The 25,256-nt window shown below is 46.4% G+C and overlaps 1 protein-coding gene across 8 annotated transcripts in view; it reads left to right on the top strand.

Annotated features, from left to right (window-relative positions):
• The window catches only part of LOC132454941 (ERC protein 2-like), a 49,991-nt gene that overhangs the window by 1,764 nt on the left and 22,971 nt on the right, over positions 1 to 25,256 (top strand). The window contains exons 2-9 of one of the 8 annotated variants that reach the window (XM_060048560.1): positions 473 to 1,700; positions 5,174 to 5,197; positions 5,415 to 6,350; positions 14,386 to 14,454; positions 16,290 to 16,334; positions 18,247 to 18,402; positions 19,979 to 20,089; positions 22,069 to 22,236. In XM_060048560.1, the coding sequence (XP_059904543.1) occupies positions 768 to 1,700; positions 5,174 to 5,197; positions 5,415 to 6,350; positions 14,386 to 14,454; positions 16,290 to 16,334; positions 18,247 to 18,402; positions 19,979 to 20,089; positions 22,069 to 22,236 (2,442 nt within the window). In that variant the 5' untranslated portion in view covers positions 473 to 767. The remainder of the gene's footprint in view (positions 1 to 472; positions 1,701 to 5,173; positions 5,198 to 5,414; positions 6,351 to 14,385; positions 14,455 to 16,289; positions 16,335 to 18,246; positions 18,403 to 19,978; positions 20,090 to 22,068; positions 22,237 to 25,256) is intronic. The other 7 variants (XM_060048570.1, XM_060048622.1, XM_060048614.1 and 4 more) reach the window with 7 other exon arrangements.

Below are 25,256 nucleotides of genomic sequence, written 5' to 3'. Positions count from 1 at the left end.
ATTAATAGTTGCCTTAAATGAAATTGACCTATTAGTCATCCTTCCGAAAAGTATTGCGAGGTATGTGAACCTGTGCGGAGAGATGATGTGCTGTCCATGGTGCTGAAAGGGTTTGCATCCCAGACTTAAAATAAATAGGCCTACCACCTATAGCACATAGCAACGATTTATATCAAGACCACATCATTACGTTTGATTGAATCAATATCAGAACCATATAAACTAATTGTTGTGATAAAAAAATGTGCGTTGTGAAAAAATACTCCCCATACATTTCTTGGATGTGAATATGTTAATAACTAAGCTCTTGCATTTAATGGGAAATATATGAATTGCAGCCATACAATGTAAAGATCCAATCTGGACCAGAGGAAATGTTATGTTTCGCACTGCCCCTGATGAAATATGCTATTGACTCTGTTATTGTCTTATGTCCTTTCCTTCAACATGTGTCCTTGTCTGTCCTATCTAGAAACAACAATGCTCATTGTTTTTACTGAGATGAATGGCGTAGTTTCTGTCTGGAGATACCGCATTGTCAATGTTACGTTGTTCTTCGAGAACATCTGAAGATCCAATACTGGTCCCTCATGCAATCTCCTCATTCTAACGACCTGCCTCTGAGTTCTGCAATCCTAGCTGCACTGATGGGCAGGTGAAATCTAAGAGGCCAAGAGTTGGCCTTCCTTAAATAACAAAACAAAACAATGTTTCCCCAATGAAGGGAAATGACCCCATGATCTTCACTAGTTTAATCCCAATCAACGATGCCTTTAAACATCCGAGCTAAGCCCGCCCAGAGCAAGTTATCTGCCGCATCAAAGACCGGGGGTCACAGCGATGGAAGTCCTGCCTCACGCTTCGCTAGGTCTTCAAAGCAGACCAAGTCTAAGGAGGGGACCATCTCTACCCCAGGCTGCCGCTCAGGGCTGGAGCCGGGCTCGGTGTCTGGTGGGGGGCCTTCTCCGGCTGCTAAACCAGGTGCTAGGCCAGGGCCCTCGGCGAGGACAGGGTCAAAACCCAAACCCAGAGGGGCAGCAGCATCAGATGCAAGGAGAGCCTCCAATTCGGCCACAGCCCCGGGCGGTAAAACCTTTTCCATGGAGAACATCCAGTCGGTCAGCGCTGCCTACGCGACATCGGGCACCATGTACCCCAGCGATCATGATGCCCTGGACCCCTCAGGGAGTTACCCCAAAGGCACCCCATACCCCAGTGACCATGACGCGCTGGAGCCCTCAGGGGGTTTCCCAAAAGGCACCATGACTTTGGGCAGGAACACCGGTCGGGCCTCGTACTCCGGGCGCTCTACTGCGACAGGCAGCAGCCCCAACATCACCTTCTCCGGGATCCCTCCACCATCAGACCCCTATGGAAACCAGAACCATCACCCGCATCCAGCGGGCCCTAGTAGCCTGAGGGGCCCGCCGAGTAGACATCAGCCAGCACAGGACTGTTTGGGGGACGGAGAAGGGTCCACCCTGGATCTGCAGTCCCAGCTCCGAGAACTTCAAAAGGAGAACGAGCAGCTTAGGAGAGAGATGGACGTTGGTAGAGATGGGAGGAGGAAATCCGGCACAGTGAACAGTGTCAACTTTTGGGGCCCTGAGATGAAGAGAGACAGGGGGGTTAGGCGGGAGGAAGGTGTGAGGAACTTGATGCCCAAGGACCAGTACCGAGATAACCAAGAGGACTGGCAGGTGAGCACAATGGCCCATGTCTGACAGAAATACAATATATGGTTTAAAAAATGCTATCTACTTCATACCCTTCACAAGCTCCTAAATATCAATGACAAAACAGGTTTGATTCAATTTTATTGTCAATATACAATGCAATGCGACAAAAAGCATCCATCCATAAAGTGGTGTAAAGTGCAGGTATGGCAGGTGTTATTAATACGTACATTTGTAATATTTGATTTCTTCGTCAAAAAGATATACATTGTTTGATAGATGCCCAAATAAAAATAACAATAACGTACTACTACTTATAATAATAATGTTTGTCTGAAGTGTAAATCAGGTCAATCAGAGCCAGAATCCATCTTCATCTGTTTATCATTTGTGTCACAATGGGTGTGTTCAGGTAAAGTCATATGTGGTGCTATGATAAAATAACTGATGTTCACATCAAAACACAGATATTAACTAGAATGCCTGCGTACCGTCTGGCGTTTCAGGTTGTACCCAGGCTCCATCAATGATCACAGCTCCTCTGAAGCTTTATGTCTCCCATGCTCGCTTGCCAAGCATATGGATTGGCAAGAATATGGATGTTTTTCATTTGGTGTGTGTAGACATATTGTCATCGCTTTGTCTCGCTCCCTCGCTTGCTTGCTCGCTCCATCTCTCTCTACCCTTTCCGCCTGCTTTTCTGCCTATATGTCTGTCTGACTCCATTTAGTCTTTAGGTGTCTCTACTTCTCCAGGTAAAATTGTATACATCTTAATTGCTCCATTGAGAGAAGTATATTTCTCGTTGTGAGTTTCATTCAACAGTATGCCCCCCCCCCCCCCCCCCCCCAACACATACACACTCACACACGCACCCCACACGCACACAAACACAAAAACTCAAACACGCACACATGCACACACACACACAAACACATATAGACACACTCACACACACACACACAGAAACGCACACACCCACACATGCACACAAACACACACATGCACACACACACTCACACGCACACACAGACACACACACACACACACACACACGCATTTTCACACACAGACAGATACAGACGCACCCTATATATTATTTTTACTGTTGACACACATTCATCAAATCTGCATGTGGTTGCTTATCACAGGCTGTCAGCGCGATTCCAGACATTTTAAGTCAGTTTCACTTCTCCCTCATGGTTTGGCAGTTTGTGCTCACGTGTCAGGTCTACAGTATTACCAACGTTGAATGTTCTCATATTGCAATGTGTGGCAAGTCCGAAAAGCAAGGCGCATGTGATGTGCTGTGATCGGAGTATAAAACGAGTTTGTCTGCAAAGTAATGGCCTTGGCCAGCTCGAGAAATCGACAAATCAAGTATTCTTCCCCCTTAAGACACAGAACAGTCTAAATGCCTTGGTCAAGGAGGAATCCATTGATGAGATGAATGGTGGTCCTGTCATACATTTTCCTCAAATATTTGTGTTGAGTGTACCTTGGCAGAAGATAAAAACACATGTGAGAAGCTTGTCATCTCCCTCCGGCACCAATGACAAGCCAGAAAACCCTTGAAAGTATTGTGAGTTTGATGATACTGTTACATCAGTTGCATCCTTTGAGCGCTGTTCCTAACAAACTTGAGACCTCAAAATTGGATACCGGCATGCAAGCACGCACGCATTCACGCACATGACGTACTCCTCATGCACGACCCTCAAACACACGCATGCACACACACACACACACACATACATTTTAGCAGCATTGTCCGTGCTGCGAGCCTCAGGTTATGGAGTCAGCTAGAGAGTCTTAGATCAAAAGTGTTGTTCCATTCATTGAGCATCTTATGTCCACAGTACAAAAAGAGGGGGGGGGGGGGGGGGGGGAAGCAAAGTAAAGGTTTTCTGCCAGCCTAGCAGACTTGTCCCAGCTTATCCTCCACTGGGCTGGCCGCCTTTGGCTTCTTCCTCTCAAGGCCATAATACTCTATAGTCCATTAGTTCTTCAGTGTTTGTTCCCATCTTTCTTCTCCCTTGTTCCCATTCTCTCTAGCTCTCTCTCTCTCTCTCTCTCTCTCTCTCTCTCTCTCTCTCTCTCTCTCTCTCTCTCTCTCAGTCCCTGTCCATCATTCAGGTTTTCTCTGTTTTTCTCTCCATCTCTCTTTCTATCCCCCGCTGCTGCTCTGTATCTGTCTGTTCTTCAATGACACACACACGCACACAAACGCACACACACACACAGCTTCTCTTTTAAAGCAGCTCATCACTTCAGTCTGGTCGACAGCAGCGTTAGCCCATGCCAATCCATTGTCGATTGATCCTTAAACTTGTACGAATACCATCCTCAGCTCCATCCCCATTTAAGTATACACCACCGTCTCAAGGCACCATTTCATCCTCACAGAGACGGCAGACATGTCCCATACCGATGGAGACATCTATTTCTTTCATATCAGATACTGCTGACCTTATGTTTGTGTCTCAAAGCCTCGCCCTGCTCCCTCTCTTTAAATTATTATTCTCTGCCTTCCCTCCTCACACTCTCCTCCCTCTGTGTGTGTTTTTTTTACCTCTGACACAGCCAGGCTGGGAGAGGCATCTTGACACGTATCATACCCCCATTACCATAAGCAATGTCACCTTCTCCTTTAGCAGCCAGTGACCAAGGCTTGCTCTCCTCGCCATCTGTTTGTTTGGACTGTGTTTTAACGGGTCTGAGTGTACATGTGTGTGTGTGTGTGTGCGTGCGTGACTAGAGTGTGTTCCGCCCGGGTTTATCTAGGCCTATATGTATTCAGCGGCATCTTTTTGCATTGATTATATGTGTATGTAATTTCTTTTTACTTTCTTCCCAAATCACGACTCTGGAGTCCTTAGCGTTCCCCTTTGTTGTCTGATGTTGAGGCAACGTGTTGGGAGTCGCCTGTTTGCATATTAGCTCTGACCTGGGGGTTTAGTTTTTGTGTTGCTCTCACCTTGTTCGTTTTTGGTTCTTCTAATTTCTAATTCTAACCTCAAACCTTAAAGGAAATGTGGTCCCCATGGTTTCAAGTACTAGACCGGTGCGTTTTCTATCTGCCAGTGGGAGACCTGCCACATTTTTGGATATATTGTTATGTGCATTTTGTATATATCTACAAAAGATGATGTTACTAGTTAGCGTAAAAAAAATACACACAATTACAGCTTACTAGGGCAATATTTGAGGGTTAAATGTTCTAATGATTCTATTATTATATAAATATAGTCATTTATATTGTGATAGGCTATGCTTTTTCTAGATGCATTGCATGCTTTTTACAGTGTTAAATGTCTTGTTAAATGTCTGCCTTCTTCAGCTCAGATCCTTTCAGTGCTACTCCTGTATCTTAAAGAGCAGTTGCTGCCCCCTTGTGGAGGGGGGTCATAACCACACAGAATATTTCTAAATAGTAATACCGTTTTTAATAATGTTTGTGTTTTACCTTTATATCTATTCATCAAATCACTCTGCAGCCTGGGGAACCCAGAAGAAGCAAGGTGTGTAGCGCTTACCTCAAAACTTTGATATTCTTGAATTCTTGTATATAATTATAATAAATAATAATCAACTTTGTATAAACCATTAAAATACTTTGAAAACAGAAGGAATAAAGGTATAGAGGTTGGTAGAATATGTGTATACATATGCAGTGAATGAGAAATTATGGAAATGTGAGGGTGGAGGGATTTCTGAACATTCTGTCGTCTATCTCAGCAGCAACTCCCGTTAACAGTGCAGGAGCTGCAGGAGGAGCTGCGTGCTCACAGGGAGATGAACAGCCGATTGCAACAACAACAACAACAACAACAACAACAACAACAGCACCATCAACAGCAGCCACAACAACAACAGCAACAGCATCCACAGAGCAACTGCTACAGAGACTTCCAGGCGGAACAGGAACCCAGAGGAGCCTCCAGCCCAGGCCACAGCCCCAGACAGAGTTCCGGCCTGGGCTCCATCTCTCTCCTCAGCCCCCTCCCTGGACACAGCCCCCGAGCCCACAGCCCCCGGTCCAACAGCCCCCGGGCCCACAGTCCGTCCAACACCTACAACCCCAGAACCCAGCAGCAGAAGCAGCAAGCAGACATCATCATCCACAGCCCCGGGTCCTGCCTTCCCGATCCGGAGGGACCCATGCAGGGCACCCAGAACCACAGCCTACGTCGCGGGCAGAGCAGCGGCCACGGCCAGCACACACACTACGACGGGGGCGGCTGTCCGGCCCCGGGACGGCGCCCCAGCAGCGGCGGTGGCGGCGGCACCCCGCAGAGGCCGCTGCCCCCCCGCAGCCCCTGCGTGGTGCCGGGCTGCGACGGCTTCGGCTCGCCGCCCCCGCTGGATCCCGCCACGGCCGCGGCCGAGGAGGGCTTCCAGCGGCTGCAGACGGAGCACGAGCGCAAGGCCAAGGAGCTGTCGCTGCTGAGGAGGACCATGGAGGAGATGGAGGTGCGGATCGAGGTGCAGAAGAACACGCTGGGCGCGCGGGACGAGAGCATCCAGAGGCTGCTGGAGATGCTGCAGGGCCAAGGGGGCCAAGGGGGCCAAGGGGGCCAAGGGGGCCAAGGGGGCCGGGCGCCCCAGCCTGGGATCATCACCATGGCAACGCAAGAAGCCCAGTCTCATATCGAGAACCTGCATGTCAGAGAGGTGGGTGCTCAAGCTGGGGTGCTGCATTCGTTTGTGTGAATTTAACATTTGTTTGGCTTTAAAGGCACCCAGTGCAACTTTTGAGGCTTAAAAATAAACATTCAATTTCTAGTCTTTTTTACACGTAGTAAGTTTCAATAACTCCATACCATTACATACCGACATTTAAGCAGCAAAGATGAGACGTCGTTGTGTGGTGAGAACTGATACAAAATCGATAACAACAACAATGCCGCCATTTTCTTTATTTTTTGTAACCTACAATAAATAAAGCAGGCTTCCAGTCAATGGAAAAATGGCTTCTCCCCACCGGCGATTGTTGTTGTTTACGATTTTCTATCAGTTCTCACCACACAACGACGTCTCATCTTTGCTCCTTGAATGTCGATATGTAATGGAGTTATTGAAACTTACTACGTGTAAAAAAGACTAGAAATTGAATGTTTATTTTTCATTGAATGTTTACATGAAGTTGCACTGGGTGCCTTTAAGACGTTCTGTTCACTAAGGAACACTGGGGGGGCAGCCCCTAAATGTTTGCAGTGCTGTTCGTCTGGGTTTCCGTGCATTCGTGTGCATGTGTGTCTCTCTGCCCATCTGTTCTTCTGTGTCTTTGTATGTTTGTGTGTGTGTGTGTGTGTGTGTGTGTGTGTGTGTGTGTGTGTGTGTGTGTGTGTGTGTGTGTGTGTGTGTGTGTGTGTGTGTGTGTGTGTGTGTGTGTGTCTGTGGGTTAAGCAGTGTGTGAGAGGCAAACCAGCTCAGCAGGTATTATCAATGGACCAGATTAACAGTGAAAACTCTAATCCCATGTTCAGCTTTACACTTCAGATGTCTGTGCGAATGAGTGTAATTTTTCACTTGTTCTATTGTAGGCGATATATTATCCCCTTACATATCTATATTATATAGAGATATGTAGAACAGTATCACAATATGATATTGGTAGGCGTGGAGATAACATTTTCTTTAAAATCAGAATATCTTTCTGTCTGTTGGTCTGTCTGTATTTATTGTTGATGCAGTAGTTAATTCATGAATGGAACTAATCACAGTTTCAGTGTGCTGAACTGCTGACTGTTAAACCAAGTGTTCCTCTGACACAACGGCGCAGAACGGGTTGCTCTTTGCACAGCAGTCCAGCCCAGTTTATTTTTAACTCCTAAATCTTCTTAGCCCTTCATTTGCATATGCGTGCTGTGTGTGTGTGTGTGTGTGTGTGTGTGTGTGTGTGTGTGTGTGTTTGTGTTGTGTGTGTGTGTGTGTGTGTGTGTGTGTGTGTGTGTGTGTGTGTATGTGTTTGTGAGTGTCTGTAAGTGCATGTGCAAATGTTTTTGTCAAACTTGTTTGGATGCCAATGTGTTACTTGTATGCATGCTTTATCCTATCAGAATGATTTCTGTTTGTGTGGTGTGTCTGTGTGTGTTTGTATGTGGTGTGCGTGCACATCTGGGTCCTGCTCGGCTTAGCTTTCCCCGCAAGGACACCAACTCCCTGCTCCAGGTGGCTGATGGGAAATCCACCTGTTAGGCTTGTTTGGTTGCCGTGGTGATTCTGTCAGAGGTGGACTTTAGGTGCTCTAGCGGCTAGCCCATGCTGAATCGCAATGCGAGCTCCGCTAATCAAGGGTAGGTGTGTGCGCGCGCGAGCGTGTGTGTGTGTGTGTATGTGTGTGTGTGTGTGTGTGTGTGTGTGTGTGTGTGTGTGTGTGTGTGTGTGTGTGTGTGTGTGTGTGTGTGTGTGTGTGTGTGTGTGTGTGTGTGTGTGTGTGTGTGTGTGTATGTGTGTGTGTGTGTGTGTATGTGTGTGTGTGTGTGTGTGTGTGTGTGTGTGTGTGCACGCAATGCGGGAGCCCGTCTAGCTGTGTGTGTGTATAAGAGGTGAGTACACGTCTCCTCACACTTTTTCCTCTCTCTCTGTCATGCTATTTTTAACCTGTTCCGACGGCTCAAGACACTCTGTGTGTGCTGGAGGGGGGCTAAGGGAGGACCACGGTCCCAGGTGTGTTGAGAGAGAGAGGGAGAGAGAGAGAGAGAGAGGCATAGACAGAGGGTGTTTTTGTAAGGTAGAAAAACAAGAGTTTGTTTGTCTGATATTAATGATATGATTAATGAGGAAAAACACGGACCGCCGTGATTGAGAGGAGAGACGGGACTGTTGTTCTTGGATCACTTCCTCTCTTCCCCTTTTGCTCTTGAGGTAGAACTGTGTGTATTTGTGTGGTTGTGTGTGTGTGTATGTGTGTGAGTTCATGTGTGTGTGTCTGTCTGTGTGTGTGTGTGTTTGTGTTTGTGTGTCTGTGTGATTGTGTGCATGTGTCTTTGTGTGTGCCTGTATTTATGTGTGCTGGTGTGGTCAGGGGAGAGTGGTCAGGGTAACTATAATTTATATTCTTGAAATTATTCTTTTTATAGTTTCAGTATGTATGATATTTATATGGTTTACTTGGTAGTCATTTGAAAAAGCTTGTATTTTATTCAAAATGCTTTTATCTGAAGGTGTGAATTGGGGGCATTGTGAATTTAAGTACATTGTCTTGATCAACATTTTTCTGTAGTTTTAAATTGAGCTGCTTAATTTAAAGTCAGATTCAGTTTGTCTATCAACTGAGTGACCCATTTCTGTTCCTGGGTTAAGAACTTTAAAACGTGGGCACCTCACTAACATTTCAATGTTAGTTAGGAGCTCTTAGCTTTATATCTCCATAGGGCCGTTATTAGGCCCTGTGTTTGCACTTTCTAAGGAGCTGGTGGCAGCAGAGCTATGTACTGCCTCTGTTAGGGGGGAACTGATTTTTTTGCTTGGTTTGATCAGCTCTAAAGGAAACCAGCACAACTGCCTCCCATTACCGCAGCCTCTCCTCTCCTTCAAATGACCCTGACTGTTTTGCTTGGGTCTGGATAATAAATGCCTTAATTTTCTCTTCCCCTTGCCCTTCTACTTATCCTTCAAACACGGTTCTCTGGGGCTGCCAGGGTGCTCTCTAGCGGGCGCTCATCAAGCTGGATGAAGGGAAATTAGCACCTCCCGTTTGCCTTCCATTATTTTCTTAGAGGACTGTGCCCCGTGCTCCTTACTGGAGGGCTTTGTTGAGGGGAACTCTCTGGGATTTTTTTGGGGGGTTGGGCATTGTAAACATGAATGCTGATGTTAGATTTTTAACGTTGCAAAGTGGCATCGGTGTCCCTCTCGCAATGGAAAGAAAGGTTCTTGGCTCAATACCCAAAGCCAATAGTATACCTGTAGGGAAGCCTTTAGAACGACCCAAACTAATGCTCTTTACAACACTGTATGGACCGCTAGTCATTTTTGATAAAAAAATAAAGTAAATCCCAAATGATTGAAGAGTCAAAGTAAAGGACTATCGTGAAATTGATTCAGTGTTGTATACAGTAGAGAAAAAAAAAGAAGATTCTGAAGATAAACGGTTCTCCCCATTTGGCTCGCCTTTTTCGACCGGCAGTCTGTTCTTGTGTGTGGATGATTTGTTGCCACACACAGGCTGTGTGTCTCAGTAGTAGTGCTTGGCCATCGCTCTTCACCTGCTGATGTGTACTGTCAGACCACAGCATCTGGTGGGTTTCTCTCTGCTCGCCGTCTGACCGGAATGTTGCTGTTCAACCTAGTCTGCCGTCAGACGGATGTCCCTAAGCTGCAAACGGTTGTCATAGAAACATGTGCAGGCACGTTCCTTCATTGGTCTGACCAGTACACCTGTCTGCAAGAATCTAGGAATCTGCAGACAATTATTCTGATTACAACTGTGATTTCAATTGTCTCAATTATTGTGATTTAAACTGTGCCTAGAGAAAATTATTGTTTTAGGGTGTATAGTTAAATATAATCATGGATCAGGGATTTTTTTCGAGTGTTTTGGAAAACTCTATTTTCTAATGTGCTTCGAAGCAAATGTACTTCATTTAAAGGTTGTCAGGATTTTGGGTTAGCCAGAATTAATGAAGCGGTTAACCTCTGTATAAAGAGCAGAACAGACAGCAGCTTCATAGTGAGCGCAGTACCATTAATATCCACTCCGTGGGGGTCTTGTACCAGAACTCCTCAAAAAAAGGCATGAAGCTATCCTAGGATATACAGTACACTGTGAGTGCAGACGGACAAAGTTTGATTTGATATGTACAGACAAACAACCAACTCATGGACACACACACACACACACACACACACACACACACACACACACGCACACGCACACAAAACACGCACACAATCACACACACATTTACTCTCCCCAGCCGCCTGGTCCCTGTGGACAACGTAATAACAACCACACCACTGGTCTGCTCCAGCCCTGACCTAATGCCAGACGATCACGCACACACACATGCACACATACAAGCACACACACACACGCACACAATGCACATTGATGCAGTGCACATAAAAAAACACACACCTGCATGCACTTGATTTTTTGCTCTGAGATGGTATATCTTCTTTCATATACATCGCGCTGCCTATTTCAAGCGGCCTCTTGAGGCTGTGAATGGGGCGAGGGCCCCTGGTAAGGGAAGACCTCTGGCTCAGTGGATCAGTGACTGAGTGTGTTTGGTGCTGGATGCTCTGCTTTAAGGCACGGGCAGGCAGCAGCACTAATGGTTCTCCTTTTTTCTTTAGCATGAATGGCTTCGGGAAGGCTCACTGCTGTTTTTGGCAAGCCCTCTCTTTCTCCTATATAGCCCCTCTCAAACTCTCTATGAAACATTAGAAACGTAGCCTGCAGGAAACTCCCAACGCCCAGTATGTTCTAAAGACATGTAGGTTCATGTCGCTCGGGTCTCTCGACAAATATGGGTCTTATGGTTCATAACTAGGGCTGCTCGATTATGGGAAAAATCATAATCACGTTTATTTTGGTCAATATTGAAATCACGATTATTTATTCAGCATGTCTCTCCCAAAAAATACTCTGAGAACTTTGAAATTTTGCCTTAAAAAAATACACAAAATGGTCAAAAAGAAAATGTTCCAATCTAAAATAAAATACAGATATGTATCCAGCTGTTCTGCCCTTTCTATTAAAAAAAAAAAGTAAAAAATAAATAAAATCCATAGCTTTCCTCTCCTTTCCTCTCTTCTCTTCTCCCCACCTTATCTCCTCTTCTCATCCTCCTCTCCCCTCCTGTCATGAACATCCATCTTTCATCTTTTCCTTTGCCGCTCCATCAGTCATCATCTTATCAGGGTGGTTTATTTTCCAGCATTGAGAAAAAGGAAGCAAATGCAATGTCTGTAGGACTGTCATTTTTGTGCACGTGTGTGTGTGTGTGTGTGTGTGTGTGTGTGTGTGTGTGTGTGTGTGTGTGTGTGTGTGTGTGTGTGTGTGTGTGTGTGTGTGTGTCTATGGGTAGGTGTCTATGGGTGTGTGTCTGCCTGTATGCTTGTGTTTGATTCAGAGTGCGTGACTTCATCTATGCATACATGTGTTTGCGTCTGCGTTTGTGTCTGCGTGTGAGTTTGTGTGTCTATGTGCTGTATGTCTGTATGCACCTATGTCTTTGTGTGTGCGTGTCCCTGTGCATGACACCATAGCCTCCAGGCTGGAGTGAAACCCGTGGACCGTATCCTCAGTTCAGGATGCAGGCCGTCATTGCTCTAGTGTTACTTGGGATCCTATTCTTTCCATATGCGGCGCTGCTCAGACACATGTGGAGCAGAGAACACATTCTTTAATGACGAGACTTTCATGAATTAATTTTTCCCCGTAAGGTTGGTCTATAATAAAGACATGCATACAGTCACTCTTTGTATGGCAAAAAGAACACTTCAGAGAGCGATAGATAGATGGAAGTGACGGAAGAGACAGAATGAACTGTATTCTGTACATATATATCTTTATACCCATGCAAACCAATGAAAAAAATATACACGTGATGAAAAAAAACAACTGGTGGATATCTTGTGAACTCATTGTTCATTTTGACATCTGAGCCCTGAAATGAAAGGTCAGGGCGAGTAGAATTGAGTGACGGTACGCCAATCCATCGCAATAGCGCCATACGGCCACTAGATGGTGATAAAGACTGTGTGTTCTGATCGAAGGCAATTTACCTATTTCCTGTGAAACACTTTTGGATTATCCGTTTGTGGTGGTTTTATGAGATCAAACACAACTTTGATGACAAAAAAAAATTTTTTTTGGTTATTCCAAAAAGGCAAGTTGGTTCTTAATGGTTTTTGGCCTATAGTTAGGAGAGTTTTGGTCAGAGAGTGATATGGTCTGTTAGAATCAGTGGAGTCTCAGCTTTCACAAGGAAATACAGTTCATAATGATAGAATGACATCTAAGATTGCTATTGCTGTGCATGTGCATGTGCACAGTTATGAAATACCCAACTCTCGTTGTAGCATGATTAATATTTAGCTTGGGGTAGGAATGCAGTTTTGTTTAGCAAACAGTGGTGCTGATAGACTGAGAACCAAATCGTTCTAGGAGTGTGACGCATGACACACCCTTTCTCACATGTTTAAATGTCTTATGACGATGTCATCTGCATTAGAGGGGAGTGGGCGTTGCCCGTATATGGGCCCTCTCGGGTTAAAGGTAGGCTGTGGACATTGAAGATGGAGCCAATACATTTTTGGCTGAGATTCAAACCCTCTAGTCTAGCCATTTCTCTCTCTTGATCCCTGGGCTAGAGAGCCAGAGGTGCAGAACAAAGAGAGAGGGATAGAGAAGGATAGGTTGGGTGTGATGCAGACCCATCTATCGGGGACAGACCATTGACTGGCAGCAGTAATCCCTGCCTTCATCAGTAGGCCGACATGGTGTACCGGATAAGCCCCTTGTCTTCTGGCTCACTTTGCAAAACCCAATCATCACACAACCTCCCTGCCACCCACCACCACCACCACCACCACCACCCCCATCACCTACACCTCCACTACCACAAACACCTATATCCACTCCCATGATATCGCCTCTGTTGTTCTCCTCGGTTTGCCTGCCTGTGTTCTCAAATGCGATGCTCCATGATGCATCATGTGTGTCCTTATAGAGCATCTTTCTTCTGGGCTTAAGCGTCATATGCAGTGGGAGTCATCATCATGGTCACCATCCTCGGCACCATATCAGTTCTATGTCTCCATCTGTGCCATTCACTGTTGGCCTTCCATCCCCTATTGACACTCACGCTCTCTCCATTTCTCTCTCCTTCCCTCTCATCATTCCCTGGGTCTGTGTCTCATTTCCAGGGCTCACCCTAAGGAGGGAGTGACCCTTACCCTCCACCTTCCACTGAGGTACAACTCATTCTGTTATCTCATTCTCTACTCTATACCTCCAGTCCTCCAATAGCACCCGTAGTTAGGTTTGGGGGCGTGCATCCCCAATTTGCTGGTAAGCCATAGTAGTCCAAATAGTATTTATCCTGTAGCTTAGTCTCTCTGTGTGTGTCTTTAAACTGTCTATTTTGCCTTTGTATCTCTGTTCAACAAGTGTGTGCAATTGGGAGGCATGAGTGTTTGTCGGTGCATTATTTATAGTAGAAGCTTGTTGCGCATGTGCCAGTAGAAAGTGTTGCTAAGAGAGCTTAGAGATATCAGAGATACACAGAAACCAGGTGCGAGGGAGAAAATCAAGGAGAAATATAGAAGAGACGGAAGATTTGTACGACATGTTATGGGTGATGGACGGAGGCAAAAAGAATGGCTAGATAGATAGATTGATAGATAGATCGAAAAAAATAGCTTTTGACAGATAGTAACAACTGCTCCAAAACTGAGCTTAAGATTCGCATAGTTTGAGCCAGGAGGTTCAGTAAAGATCAAGGGAAAATCGGATTTGAGTTTGAATGTGTCTCAAGAGACCAGCTGGAGTGGTACCACCAACAAAAATCAGATGATTTTTGATAATTATTTTCAAATGTAGAGGATAAAGAACAGCCAGAGGAACCAAGACAACCACGACGGAGAGAGTAGCGTAGGCAGGAAACAGAACCAGGTTTGGATCTGAATTATTGGGAGAGGAGTTTTACAGATGATGAGCCGCCAGGCTTATTTTTACCGGGTCCCTCCCCAGGAGCTCCACCGGAGGAACCAGGCCGACCAGGCCAAAACCAGAGCTCTGCAAACCGTCATTGATATGAAGGTAGGACCACCGATCTGCATCCCTGAGAAGTCAGCTAGTTAAAGGGCAACAAGCTGCTTGAGTTGCAAGATAGGTAAATAGCATCAAGCTAGCAAAATAACAACAAGAAACATCAATAGTAGCTATTAAATACTTACTAGACTATACAACGCAAAAAGCAACAAGTTTGCTAAATAGCATCAAGCTAGCTAAATGACAAAAATCTAGGTCTATATAATTAGCAGCTATAAGATACTTAAAAAGCAGCAATCTATGCAAATAGCTACACAGTAGCGCAATAGCAAGAGGCTATCTTAGGCCCCGTCCACACGAAGCCGAAACAGGCGAAGCCGTTACGGTTTCGATCTATCCGGTTTCGCAGTATCTCCGTAAAGACGAAGCCAAGCGAAACCGGGTAGATCTGTAGAAACGCTGTAGTACACTTTCCAGGCCTATAAGGAGCGCTGCTTCTGCTACAGAAATCCTTGTTGTTGTGAGTTCTGAGACTCCGCGGGCTTAACAGTCATTGGCTAGAGGGTCGAGGGGTGGGGCGATGACGTCATGGTTTACGGTTTCAGTCGGTTTCAGGCGTCCACACGAATCCAAAACGAAACCGGGTAGATTTGAAACCACCTCCGAGGGTGGTTTCAGAAGTTTGCGGTTTCGGTCAGCGGATTCGCCGGCTTCGTGTGGACGGAAGGCCGAACCGTACAAGACCTTTGCGGTTTCGCCATGAAATCGGCTTCGTGTGGACGGGGCCTTAATAACAACAAGCTATCCAAATGACAGCAAGCTGCAGAAATAGCAGGTAAAAGTTAGTTCAATAGCAGCAATCAACAAAAATAGCAACAAGCTAGCCAAATAATAACAAGCTAAACAGCCACAATCAGACGCATTTCAGATCTTTCCAGCCTTCAATGAAGTGGCCCGCCAATTCCAAGGTAAACACAGAGTACGATTAATTACAAAAAAATTATATGAAAATAATGAAATTAAGTATTAGTGGATATGGTTACACAAATAAATATCAGAGAGTATTCATCTGTTCAACTCCAAATTGAAGCTTGAACTCACAGTTGCTTGTGAGTTTGATATCAATGTCATGCTAAGAATGAAATAAATCATTGATCAATATTGCTGTTACATGGGGAGGATTGGATTACAAAGCTAGACACGTACACGGCCACACGCACACAGGCACACACGCATACACAAAGTTAGAGCGTTGCTGTTACTTAGAGTATGAGGGCCATGCCCAAGGTAAGTCCATTATTGGCCAAGCAGAGTAGAGCACTTATTCAATTTGTTTCAAATGTCACATATGGAAGCTTTCACTAGCATCAGAGCCCTTTGAAGTCTTGGAGAGCTGTGAAAAATGCAGTTGACTCCACATGTGTGCATACGCATATGGGCATAAGTGCATGGGCAAACACACACACACACACACACACACACACACACACACACACACACACACACACACACACACACGAGCACCCACGCATGGAGCACATGTTTGCTCCAAAAGTAGTTGTTTTACTGCAAAACCACAGTTATTTTTCGCACATACTTTGCGATTTGTCCGCCTATTAACAAACTACACATGTGCAAGACTGGAATAGCTTCAATGGAGTGGACCCATTGAAGTCACAAATTCAATTTGACTGCAAAATTGATCAAGGAGAGAAGAGAGGGAGGCAGTGGCATTAGCTGGTGAGGATGTGGAATGTATGTGTTGCTTACATAGTACAAGATGCTGGTGTTGAAATGTGAGTTCCTCTATTCCACTGTGTGCTGTCCTTTCTGTCATGTAGTGTCATCTAAGCAGTGTGTGTACCTTTTTATTGTCATTTCAGACCACCAATCCCCCTTTCTGTTTTGATCCTGATGTTATCTGGCAGGTACAGTAATCTGTGTGCATGTTTCCCAAATTCTCCTGTCACCGGAACATGAAAATACATCCTATACATATAGTGTCCTCCTAGTCTTTACCTACTACAGCAGCTGTACCAGTCTGCATCCCTCAATGCTTGTTATAGTCCGTCTGTAGGTATTGTTTTGTTGGTTGATTGTGTTTCTGTATCTCGGCAGACCCTGATCACGGTAGGAAAAACACAGGTCTAGTTTATAAGTTGAATTATGGGTCTGTTTCATTTAGTTATGGCAGTGGTGCACCGCTATTCACGTAGTCAAGTACACCATGATGGTGCTACGACACATAGACATACATGTATGCCACGTTGACTGCTTTGGCCCGTTGCTGCAATACGTCAACGTCGCCACCATATTAGCGAGGCCAAGACTGGCCTCAACATAAGTAAAGGGGGGAGCTGGTTGATATTTCAATGAGTCGTTTTTATATTAACAAATTATAATAAATAATTGTTCTTATCTTAAATAATTGTAAAACTATCCAAAAGCCAATGCAGCGTCTTTGTAAGTAGGTGTCTTAACGGCGAGAGACATAAATAAAACAGACCTCATAGCAAAATGAAAGCAACAGTAGGTTACTTTACCCTTTATTGAGGATCTGTGAAAAGGGTTGGTTGTACATACATGCTCTCTCTTAAGGTAACATGATACCAGTACAAAACATAAGGAATAACCAAGGAATGGATAACATGGCCTGTCTTTATCTGTGTGCATATCTGTATGTGTGTGTGTGTGTTAATGTGTGTATTTGCGTTGCCGGAATATATGTTTATTAATGAGGGGTCCTCCAGGTTTTATGGGCATCTGTGCATGCTTAATTCTACCATGGGGGTATGTGTGCCTTTGTGTGAGTCATTTCTCATGCATGTGTGCCTATGCGTTGCTTCATTGTTTGTATGCATCGGTCGATGCAACAAGCGGCCGTGTGCTGCACAGGGGCTGATGTCAGGGACCTGTACTAAAGGTCAGATGCTCGCATGTTGTCTGTGGTTTTTCCACCGATGGCATCATGCAGTCTGCTTCCATTTATTAGATTACCTTTCCCGTCTCTTCCAAGGTTTACCATTTAACCTGCATCTCAAACCTATGGAGCTGAACATGCCCCGGGACCAGTCCCTGACAGATCCTTCTATTCCCTGTAGAAGCGCTGCAACGGGAATGCACCGGGCTCCTCGAATATCTCAGTTTCAACGGGTTTTCTACACCGACCCAAACCATTGCCATATAAATATAGATAGATAGATAGGGAGATAGAGACTTTATTGTCATTGCACTATCACAAGAACAGAGCAACGAAATTACCAGTTACATCCCGTCCAAGAAACATAAAAAGACAGTGTGGGGAGACAGGACGGAGAGACTATCGGGGCGCATGCGCTCCCTTTTTATTAGATAAGAAAAGGACAACGAGGGAAAACGAGATATGTATGCCTATCTTTACACAGACATGCATGCTCACTGTTTACTTAATCCTCCTCATAATACATGCTACAACACGGACATGCTGCCATGCATTTGTGCATAAAGGCATTGTCTATGTTCACAACGGGCTACGTCTTTAGATTCTTGCTTTGGAAGAACCGGCCCCCTTCTGTTTGTACTTCTCAGCCAATGTTGACCTGAACTCATTACCGCCAATTCAAAGTGATTTCCGGCTTCCCCAGACCTCCTTGTATTCCGGTCTCTTGCATGTGTGTGGGTGTCTCTGTGCTTTGCACTGCTCTGTCACTCTTGCCTGCAACGATGTCTGCGAGCGCTTCATCGTCATCAGTCGCCGCTCGCCCAGAACCCTGACAGTAAGCCGGCGGTCACGCAGAAGATCCTGAGCTGACGGCCTCCGGCTGTTGTACCCCCCGTTGCTCACCCTACCGTCCCGCACAGGGCACCAAGATCTCGTCACTGGAGAGGAACATCCGTGACCTGGAGGATGAGGTGCAGATGCTGAAGACGGGCGGCACGATGCACCCCGACGACAGGCATGACGACCTCAAGCAGGTGGAGGTCTACAAGAGTCACTCCAAATTCATGAAGAGCAAGGTAGAGACCCTCGACACGCCAACCCTTCCCCAACCCCGGGGGAGGCCATGGGCTGCGGGGCGTCGCACAGCTCTGCGCGACGCGGAAGACAGTGCACCGTGTTGTTTATGCATGGTCAGCGTCTTGGGGGATGTTGTGTTTACCTGGCTGCAGACGACCAAGTCTCCTCCGACTCAAACAAACCGGTTGCATGATATTCTGTGTGTGTGTGGCATGCACTCATCCTCTCTCATCTCGCCAAAAGATGGGTTCGCACACTTGATACCTGCCTCATTTCTTCGTGGCTGAGTGTTATGTTCGACACGTTGGGTCAAACCCAATTTCTATTCGTTTGGCTTGGCTTCTTTTTCATTTCTGGTAGTGCGTCTGTGTGATCAGCAGATTATAATTATTTTGTTCTGTATCTGAAGCATGACCTTGCAACAAACAGTGCTATCAGCTTACAGCCCGAGGTGTCTGTTTACTGTCCTGGCAGGTAGTGCTGGCACAAGAGCCCTCTCGGGTTACCCTCTCAGAGGGTTAACTGGTTAATTCATCGGAATCCAAACCTGTGTGCAAATTCTCTCTCGCGAGCGCGCTCTCGCTCTCGCTAGCTGTCTGGTTCATTCTTGCACCTTCCCCCATTCTCACTCTGGTTCGTACTCGCACCTTCTCTCTCTCTCTGGTTCCTTCTCTCGTCTTCTCTGTTGAATTTTCTCTCTTTGCTCTCTACCATAAAAGCCCCCCCACACACACACACGGCGAGGTGTATGTGTATGGGCTCCATGTTAAGGCTAAGGTTTCACAGAGGGGCCTGCTGAGTGTGTGTGATGGCCGGGGTCGCTGATCTCTGTCGGGCAGGGAACGTCTTCTTGATGCAATCATAAAAGGATGTTTTCCAATGAAAGGGGTTCTGACAGATGAGTATGAGCCTACAAGGGCAGGGGAAAGGGCTCTCTGATGATATACATCATAGCCATGGCCTCCTCTGTCTGTCTGTCTCTCTCCCTCCCTCTCCCCCCTCCTTCTCTCCCAGGCTTCATATTTCTACATACAGTCACAAAGAAATACCAAACAGGGACCCACACGAGCAACACGCACGCACGTACGTGCACACACACATATATACATTCAAAACTCAGACACTGAGCACGTTGCGTCCCTCACTTAATTCAACGGGTATTAAATCACATACACAGACAGACTGCCGGTTCCTGCTGATGTCATGGTGGTGTGCAAGGTCTTGGTCTTTCAACGGCAGTACAGATGAGTTGGGGTGGAGGTTGGGAGGAATAGGAAGAAGAGAAGAACAGCATCTCTGCCCCCTCCGGTTTCTCTTTCCTGGCTTTGATCTGCTCCACACCATCAAATGGTCTCCTGAGAAGACAAGTTGAGCAGAAGAATGTCTCTCCCAGCGTTCACGTCTGCCCCAACCAGCTGAGGCCATATACACCAAATTGGATTTCATTTTTTGACATTTATTGATCTCCTTGAAGATGGAGAATTGTGTGTTGTTGCCTTGTGTTGCTCGTGGTATTCCTCTGTGCGTGTTGTGGTTGAGAGTCCGCTGTGGCCTGTGTCTTTTGTGTCCTTGTAGGAGCAGGCCTTGCCCCTGTGCGTGCCTCAGAGATCCATCAGAGCAGCTCCTTCCTCCCTCCTCCCCTACCAGCACCCCTACCAGCAACCCTGGATCACAGAACAGCCAGAAGTAGTCGCTTCTCCTCCCTCCCCTCCAGCCCTCCCTTCTGTCACCCACTTCCCTGCCCCCTCCTCTCCTCATATCCCTTCCCCTCCCTATCCTCTCCATCCCCCCCTCCCTTCTCCTCTCTCCCCTTCCCTCCATCACCCCCTCCTGTCCCCCTCCCCTCCCTTCTCCTCTCTCCCCTTCCCTTCATCACCCCCTCCTGTCCCCCCCTCCCTTCTCCTCTCTCCCCTTACCTCCTTCACCCCCTCCCCTCCCCTCTCTCCCCTTCACTTCATCCCCCCTCCCTTCTCCTCTCTCCCCTTACCTCCTTCACCCCCTCCCCTCCCCTCTCTCCCCTTCACTTCATCCCCCCTCCCTTCTCCTCTCTCCCCTTCACTCCATCACCTCCTCCCGTCCCCTCCCCTCCCTTCTCCTCTCTCCCCTTCACTCCATCACCCCTTTCCCTCCCCTCCCCTTACCTCCATCACCCCCTCCCCTCCCTCCTCTCCCCTTCCCTTCATCCCCCCCTCCCCTTTCTTCTGTCACCCCATCCCCTCCCCTTATTTTTCCTTTATTTGATGAATTTATTTCTAAACCCCTGTCCCATGTAGTGTTTTCTATTCCATGACCTCTTCAACAGGTCGCTTCGGCTGTTGCATTCTTTCTTCGCAAGCTCCCTTAAAGCAAGAGAGGCCTCATCCAAAGATGTACATAATCTATACAACTACTCAGAAAGCTTAGATATAAATCTTGACCACACTTAATGAAATCACATTAAGTGTTTTCATACGTGTGTTTTATATGAATCACGTTTCTGTTTCACGGTAGCCCCCTTAGTGCCCTCTTGTGGTCCCTGGGTAGCCCCCACCTCCTCCGATCAGAATCACAGGCTTAATGTGCTCTCCTTGTGTTTTACATGTTGACTTAGTGTTGCTCCATTATTTTTCCTTCCCTTTCTTGTACTTTTCTTCGTTCTGTTTTTTTTTTCTTCTTCTTCTTCTTCTTCTTCTCCTCCTCATTCTTCCACAAAAAACCCGCCCTGCGTGCACCTCACTCCGCAGTCCTCCTCTGTGTCCCGGGCGGAGGGCTGACGGCTCCATTCTGGCCCCGTCAGAATTCCCCTGGAATGACGTATGGCCCGCTCAGCACCACAATTAGAGAAATCTCCCTCAGAATCAACCTCGTACATTTTTGGCTCCGGTGCAGAGATGACAATCTCCCCCAGCACATATCTAACCCTCAGCCCAGAGAAAGAAAAAAAAACTTTCCTAGGGTCCATTTGATTTACTCTGTGGTTTTGTGTCCTTTTCTGTACGGCCGTTTTCCTTAAATTACACAATTTCTAAAACAATCAGGAATCTGCCAGCTATTAGAGTGTAATATAGCTTCTCATAACTCTGTCTCTCGCTGTGTATATTCCCACTGCGTCTATCTTTGTGATTTGCTGTGTTTCCACAAAGGCCAACAGTAGTTGTATTGTGGTAGTTTTCATTTGTTGTTTACTTAAGTTCAGCATTACGTATTTTCGCCTCTTTTTGACCGTAAAAAGTGAATGTGCTTAAGTGGCAATCTCAAAGATTTTCATGTGATTCAATATCTGTAAGGTCATTATCTATCGCTGAATGAGGTAACACAATGCGGATCGAGTATATGGTCATGAAAAAGGTTGCATTTGCAGTTTTTTGAAGGTTACGAACTGGTGTTGCTGGTGACACGGTTGTATCTCTGGGAAAATCTTTGAGATTGCCACTTGAAGTATAGCTAAAATGTTCTGTAAGTATCACTCTTTCGTTATAGCTTACTGTATGTGAAACGTGGAGATTTTCTAATAATTCATCCTGATGTATGCATGCTGTTTTTATGTGCATTTGTGTGAGCATGAAGCATGTTAGACGTCTGTTGCATGGATCTGATTTTGTAAAACTTTTCTCTTTTCACTATTTAGTGTACATACATTTATAATAAGCGGTTTGCCTGATCTGGTGTGTGTGTGTCATATTCAGATTGACCAGCTGAAGCAGGAGTTAAACAAGAAGGAGTCTGAGATGCAGGCGGTGCAGACCAAGTTGGAGACGCTGACCAATCAGAACTCAGACTCCAAGCAGCACATCGACGTGCTCAAGGAGTCGCTGAACGCCAAGGAGCAGCGGTCCAACACACTGCAGACCGAGGTATGCACACACACACACACACACACACGCACACACACCCACACACACGCGCACACACACTCGCGCACACACTCGTGCACACACTCATGCACACACTCGTGCACACACACAGGCACACTCACTCGCAGACACATATACAAACACCCACACACCCACATTGGGAATACAATGAGGATATCCAGCATAGAACAAATAAATGTGCTAAACAAACTTGACATGAATGTATTAACACAAACACTTGAATATCTCAAATTTCTGCGAATCGACAACAGACACAGCAGTCTCGCCGTCCTTGTCTGTATTTTATTTTTATTTCACAAATATTTGGTCGGCTTCCTCTCCCTGGCCGGTGTCTCTGCCTCCCCGGAGCACAGCTGTGTTTGCACATAGGGCTAAGCAAGTCAAAAGACTAAAAAAGGTTTTAAGAAAGAAAGGCACAGATTTGCCGGCTCCAACTTTTGGGTCATCACGGTCAAAGCCATGGTGGGCGGTAAGGTCTCTGACCAGGAGGCCTGCCGGGCTGAGCGCTGCGGGGCCTGACTGTTGGGTGGTGGCGGCTGGTGGGTGGGGGACAGGGAAGTGGAAAAGGCGGAGCCAAATGTTTTTCTCCCCTCCATCCTAGGGTGGACGTGAAACTGATACCTACGATCTGTTTGTGTTGGGCAGCAGAGAGCGGCCCTGCTAACGATGTCCACAGTTCATAACAGGAGGCCATTTGGGCCGAGATTAGTCTATACATGTGCATGGAATTTCAGTGTGAGTGGTAAACCGAATAAAAGGACCTAGCTGGCTTTTCGTTTGTGTGTGTGAAAACACAATGTAAAAGTTAATGTATTTGCTTTCATGAATGACTTTGTTTGGGGATGTACTTCCAGTGGAATTGCTTATTATCGGCTTTGAAGCATTTAATAATAACTGGGTGCTCTTTAGGTATGATCCCACACACACACACGCACGCACGCACGCACGCACGCACGCACGCACGCACGCACGCACGCACGCACGCACGCACGCACGCACTCACACACACACACACACACACACACACACACACACACACACACACACACACACACACACACACACACACACACACACACACACACACACACACATATGCACTGTCAGCGAAGATTGCGAGTGTCTTCTTCGTGCCTATTTAGTATTTTCCTGGTACGGAAGAGACATTTTGTCCTGCGTGGCCGAGGCTATAGGGTTTCTGGGTTAAGTAGGGAGAGCAGAAAGATTGGGCTGACCAGCAATTGTAAACTCTTTAGCTCAGGCCCAGCCTGGCATTCCTCAACAGACTGCCAATCAATCCTGCTGCAGGTAGAATAGACCCTTGTGGGGGCTTCTCTCTTGCTCTCTCGCTCTCTCGTTCTATCGCTCTCTCGCTCTATCGCTCTCTCGCTCTTTCTTTCTCTTTATGACTTCTCTCTTTTATTATAATCCACACTCACACACACACATTACACACACACACACACACACACACAAAAGCCCACTTCAAACCTCTTTTCCCTACCCCTCTACTAACTGCTATTTGTGTGTGTGTGGCATTTGTTTTTAAATACATCTGCATGTGTGTGTGTGTGTGTGTGTGTGTGTGTGTGTGTGTGTGTGTGTGTGTGTGTGTGTGTGTGTGTGTGTGTGTGTGTGTGTGTGTGTGTGTGTGTGTGTGTGTGTGTGTGTGTGTGCATGTATGTGTGCCTCTGTCTGTGTACATGTGTGTCTGTATTTGTGTGTACAATCAGTGTGTCTCATTCTGAATGACAGTAATTTTCTGCAGCAACCCACTCTCTCTCTCTCTCTCTCTCTCCCCGTTGCCAAACCTGGGTCTCCTTGGCTCAGGAAACAGCATCTATACACACACACACACACACATACACACAGAAACACACACACAACCCCCCACCCACTCGCATCAGGAGGGGAAAAAGGGAAAGGATGGGATGGTGGACAGAGCGAGCTCTGTAAGGGAGGGAATGAGTCAATTGAAGCATATTTATCTGTCAGTCAAAGTGAAGGACAGCTTCTACGTGGGGGTGATTGAGATTGCTGTGTGTGTGTGTGTGTGTGTGTCTGTGAGTGTTTTCAATGTACATGTTGTTGGAAGGGTAGCCGTTCCCGTCGGTATGAGAGTGAGTCCTTTGTATGCTCGGCTCAGGAGAATGAAAAGCTGCAAACATTCAGCTGCAGGTCACGTAACCAATCACAATCCTATCAAGATATCTGAACCAAACAAAACGATTCACGGATGAGAAGTTTCCTGACTGACAAGTTTTTCTGTTTTGTACTAAATATTGTACATGACGTCCAGATCTTCTCTACCTATTGCCCTTAGTGACAAAGATCCTGTGTGTCCATGAGTGATTTAGCTTTCCCGGGTAACTCTGAAACATTAACATGAATGTTTTTTACCGTATAATGTCCCGGTCAAAGATACCAATAAATGTAAAGGAAAATTAAAACAACCACAATACATCTGAGTAAAGCACAAATACAAGAGATGGTCAAATCGACAAGTGGGCCTATACAGCAAACAACCCCACCATCCCACCTAAGTCAGGCAGGGGAGTCACATTATCAAGGGTACCCCCTTTAATGGACGCGATGAGGGAGCGAGAGCTCGATCTCCCCATCGCTCCCAGCTGCTGTTTGTGTGTTTGCAAAGCATGTTGGTCCAGCTGATGGATGGTCCAGCGAGGCAGTGAGGCGGGGACAAGTTGGGGGAGACCTCCGCCCGGGTTACACCTCTATCGCTGTTCCCCTCTCCACCCAGCAGCCACCTTTCTGCCTTAGTCCCTATCCCTCTCCTGTCGTCTTTGTATTTGGCCGCCCTCCTCCCATGTTTTCTCTCTCTCTCTTTCTTTCCCGTCCTGTTTGCTAACAGTTTTTTAGCGGCTTATCTCTCCCTCTCCCACTTTCCCTTTCAACCTTTCTGTTTGTCCCTCTTCCGTCTTCTCCTGCCCTCCCTGCGTCCGTTCCCCATGCAGAGAACTGAACGCAAGGTGAGGAAG

The sequence above is a fragment of the Gadus macrocephalus genome, chromosome 1 (genome assembly GCF_031168955.1).
Source record: "Gadus macrocephalus chromosome 1, ASM3116895v1".
NCBI classification, from domain to species: domain Eukaryota; kingdom Metazoa; phylum Chordata; class Actinopteri; order Gadiformes; family Gadidae; genus Gadus; species Gadus macrocephalus.
The sequence above is the reverse complement of the archived record's forward strand: the minus strand, read 5'-3'. Positions and strand labels throughout refer to the sequence as shown.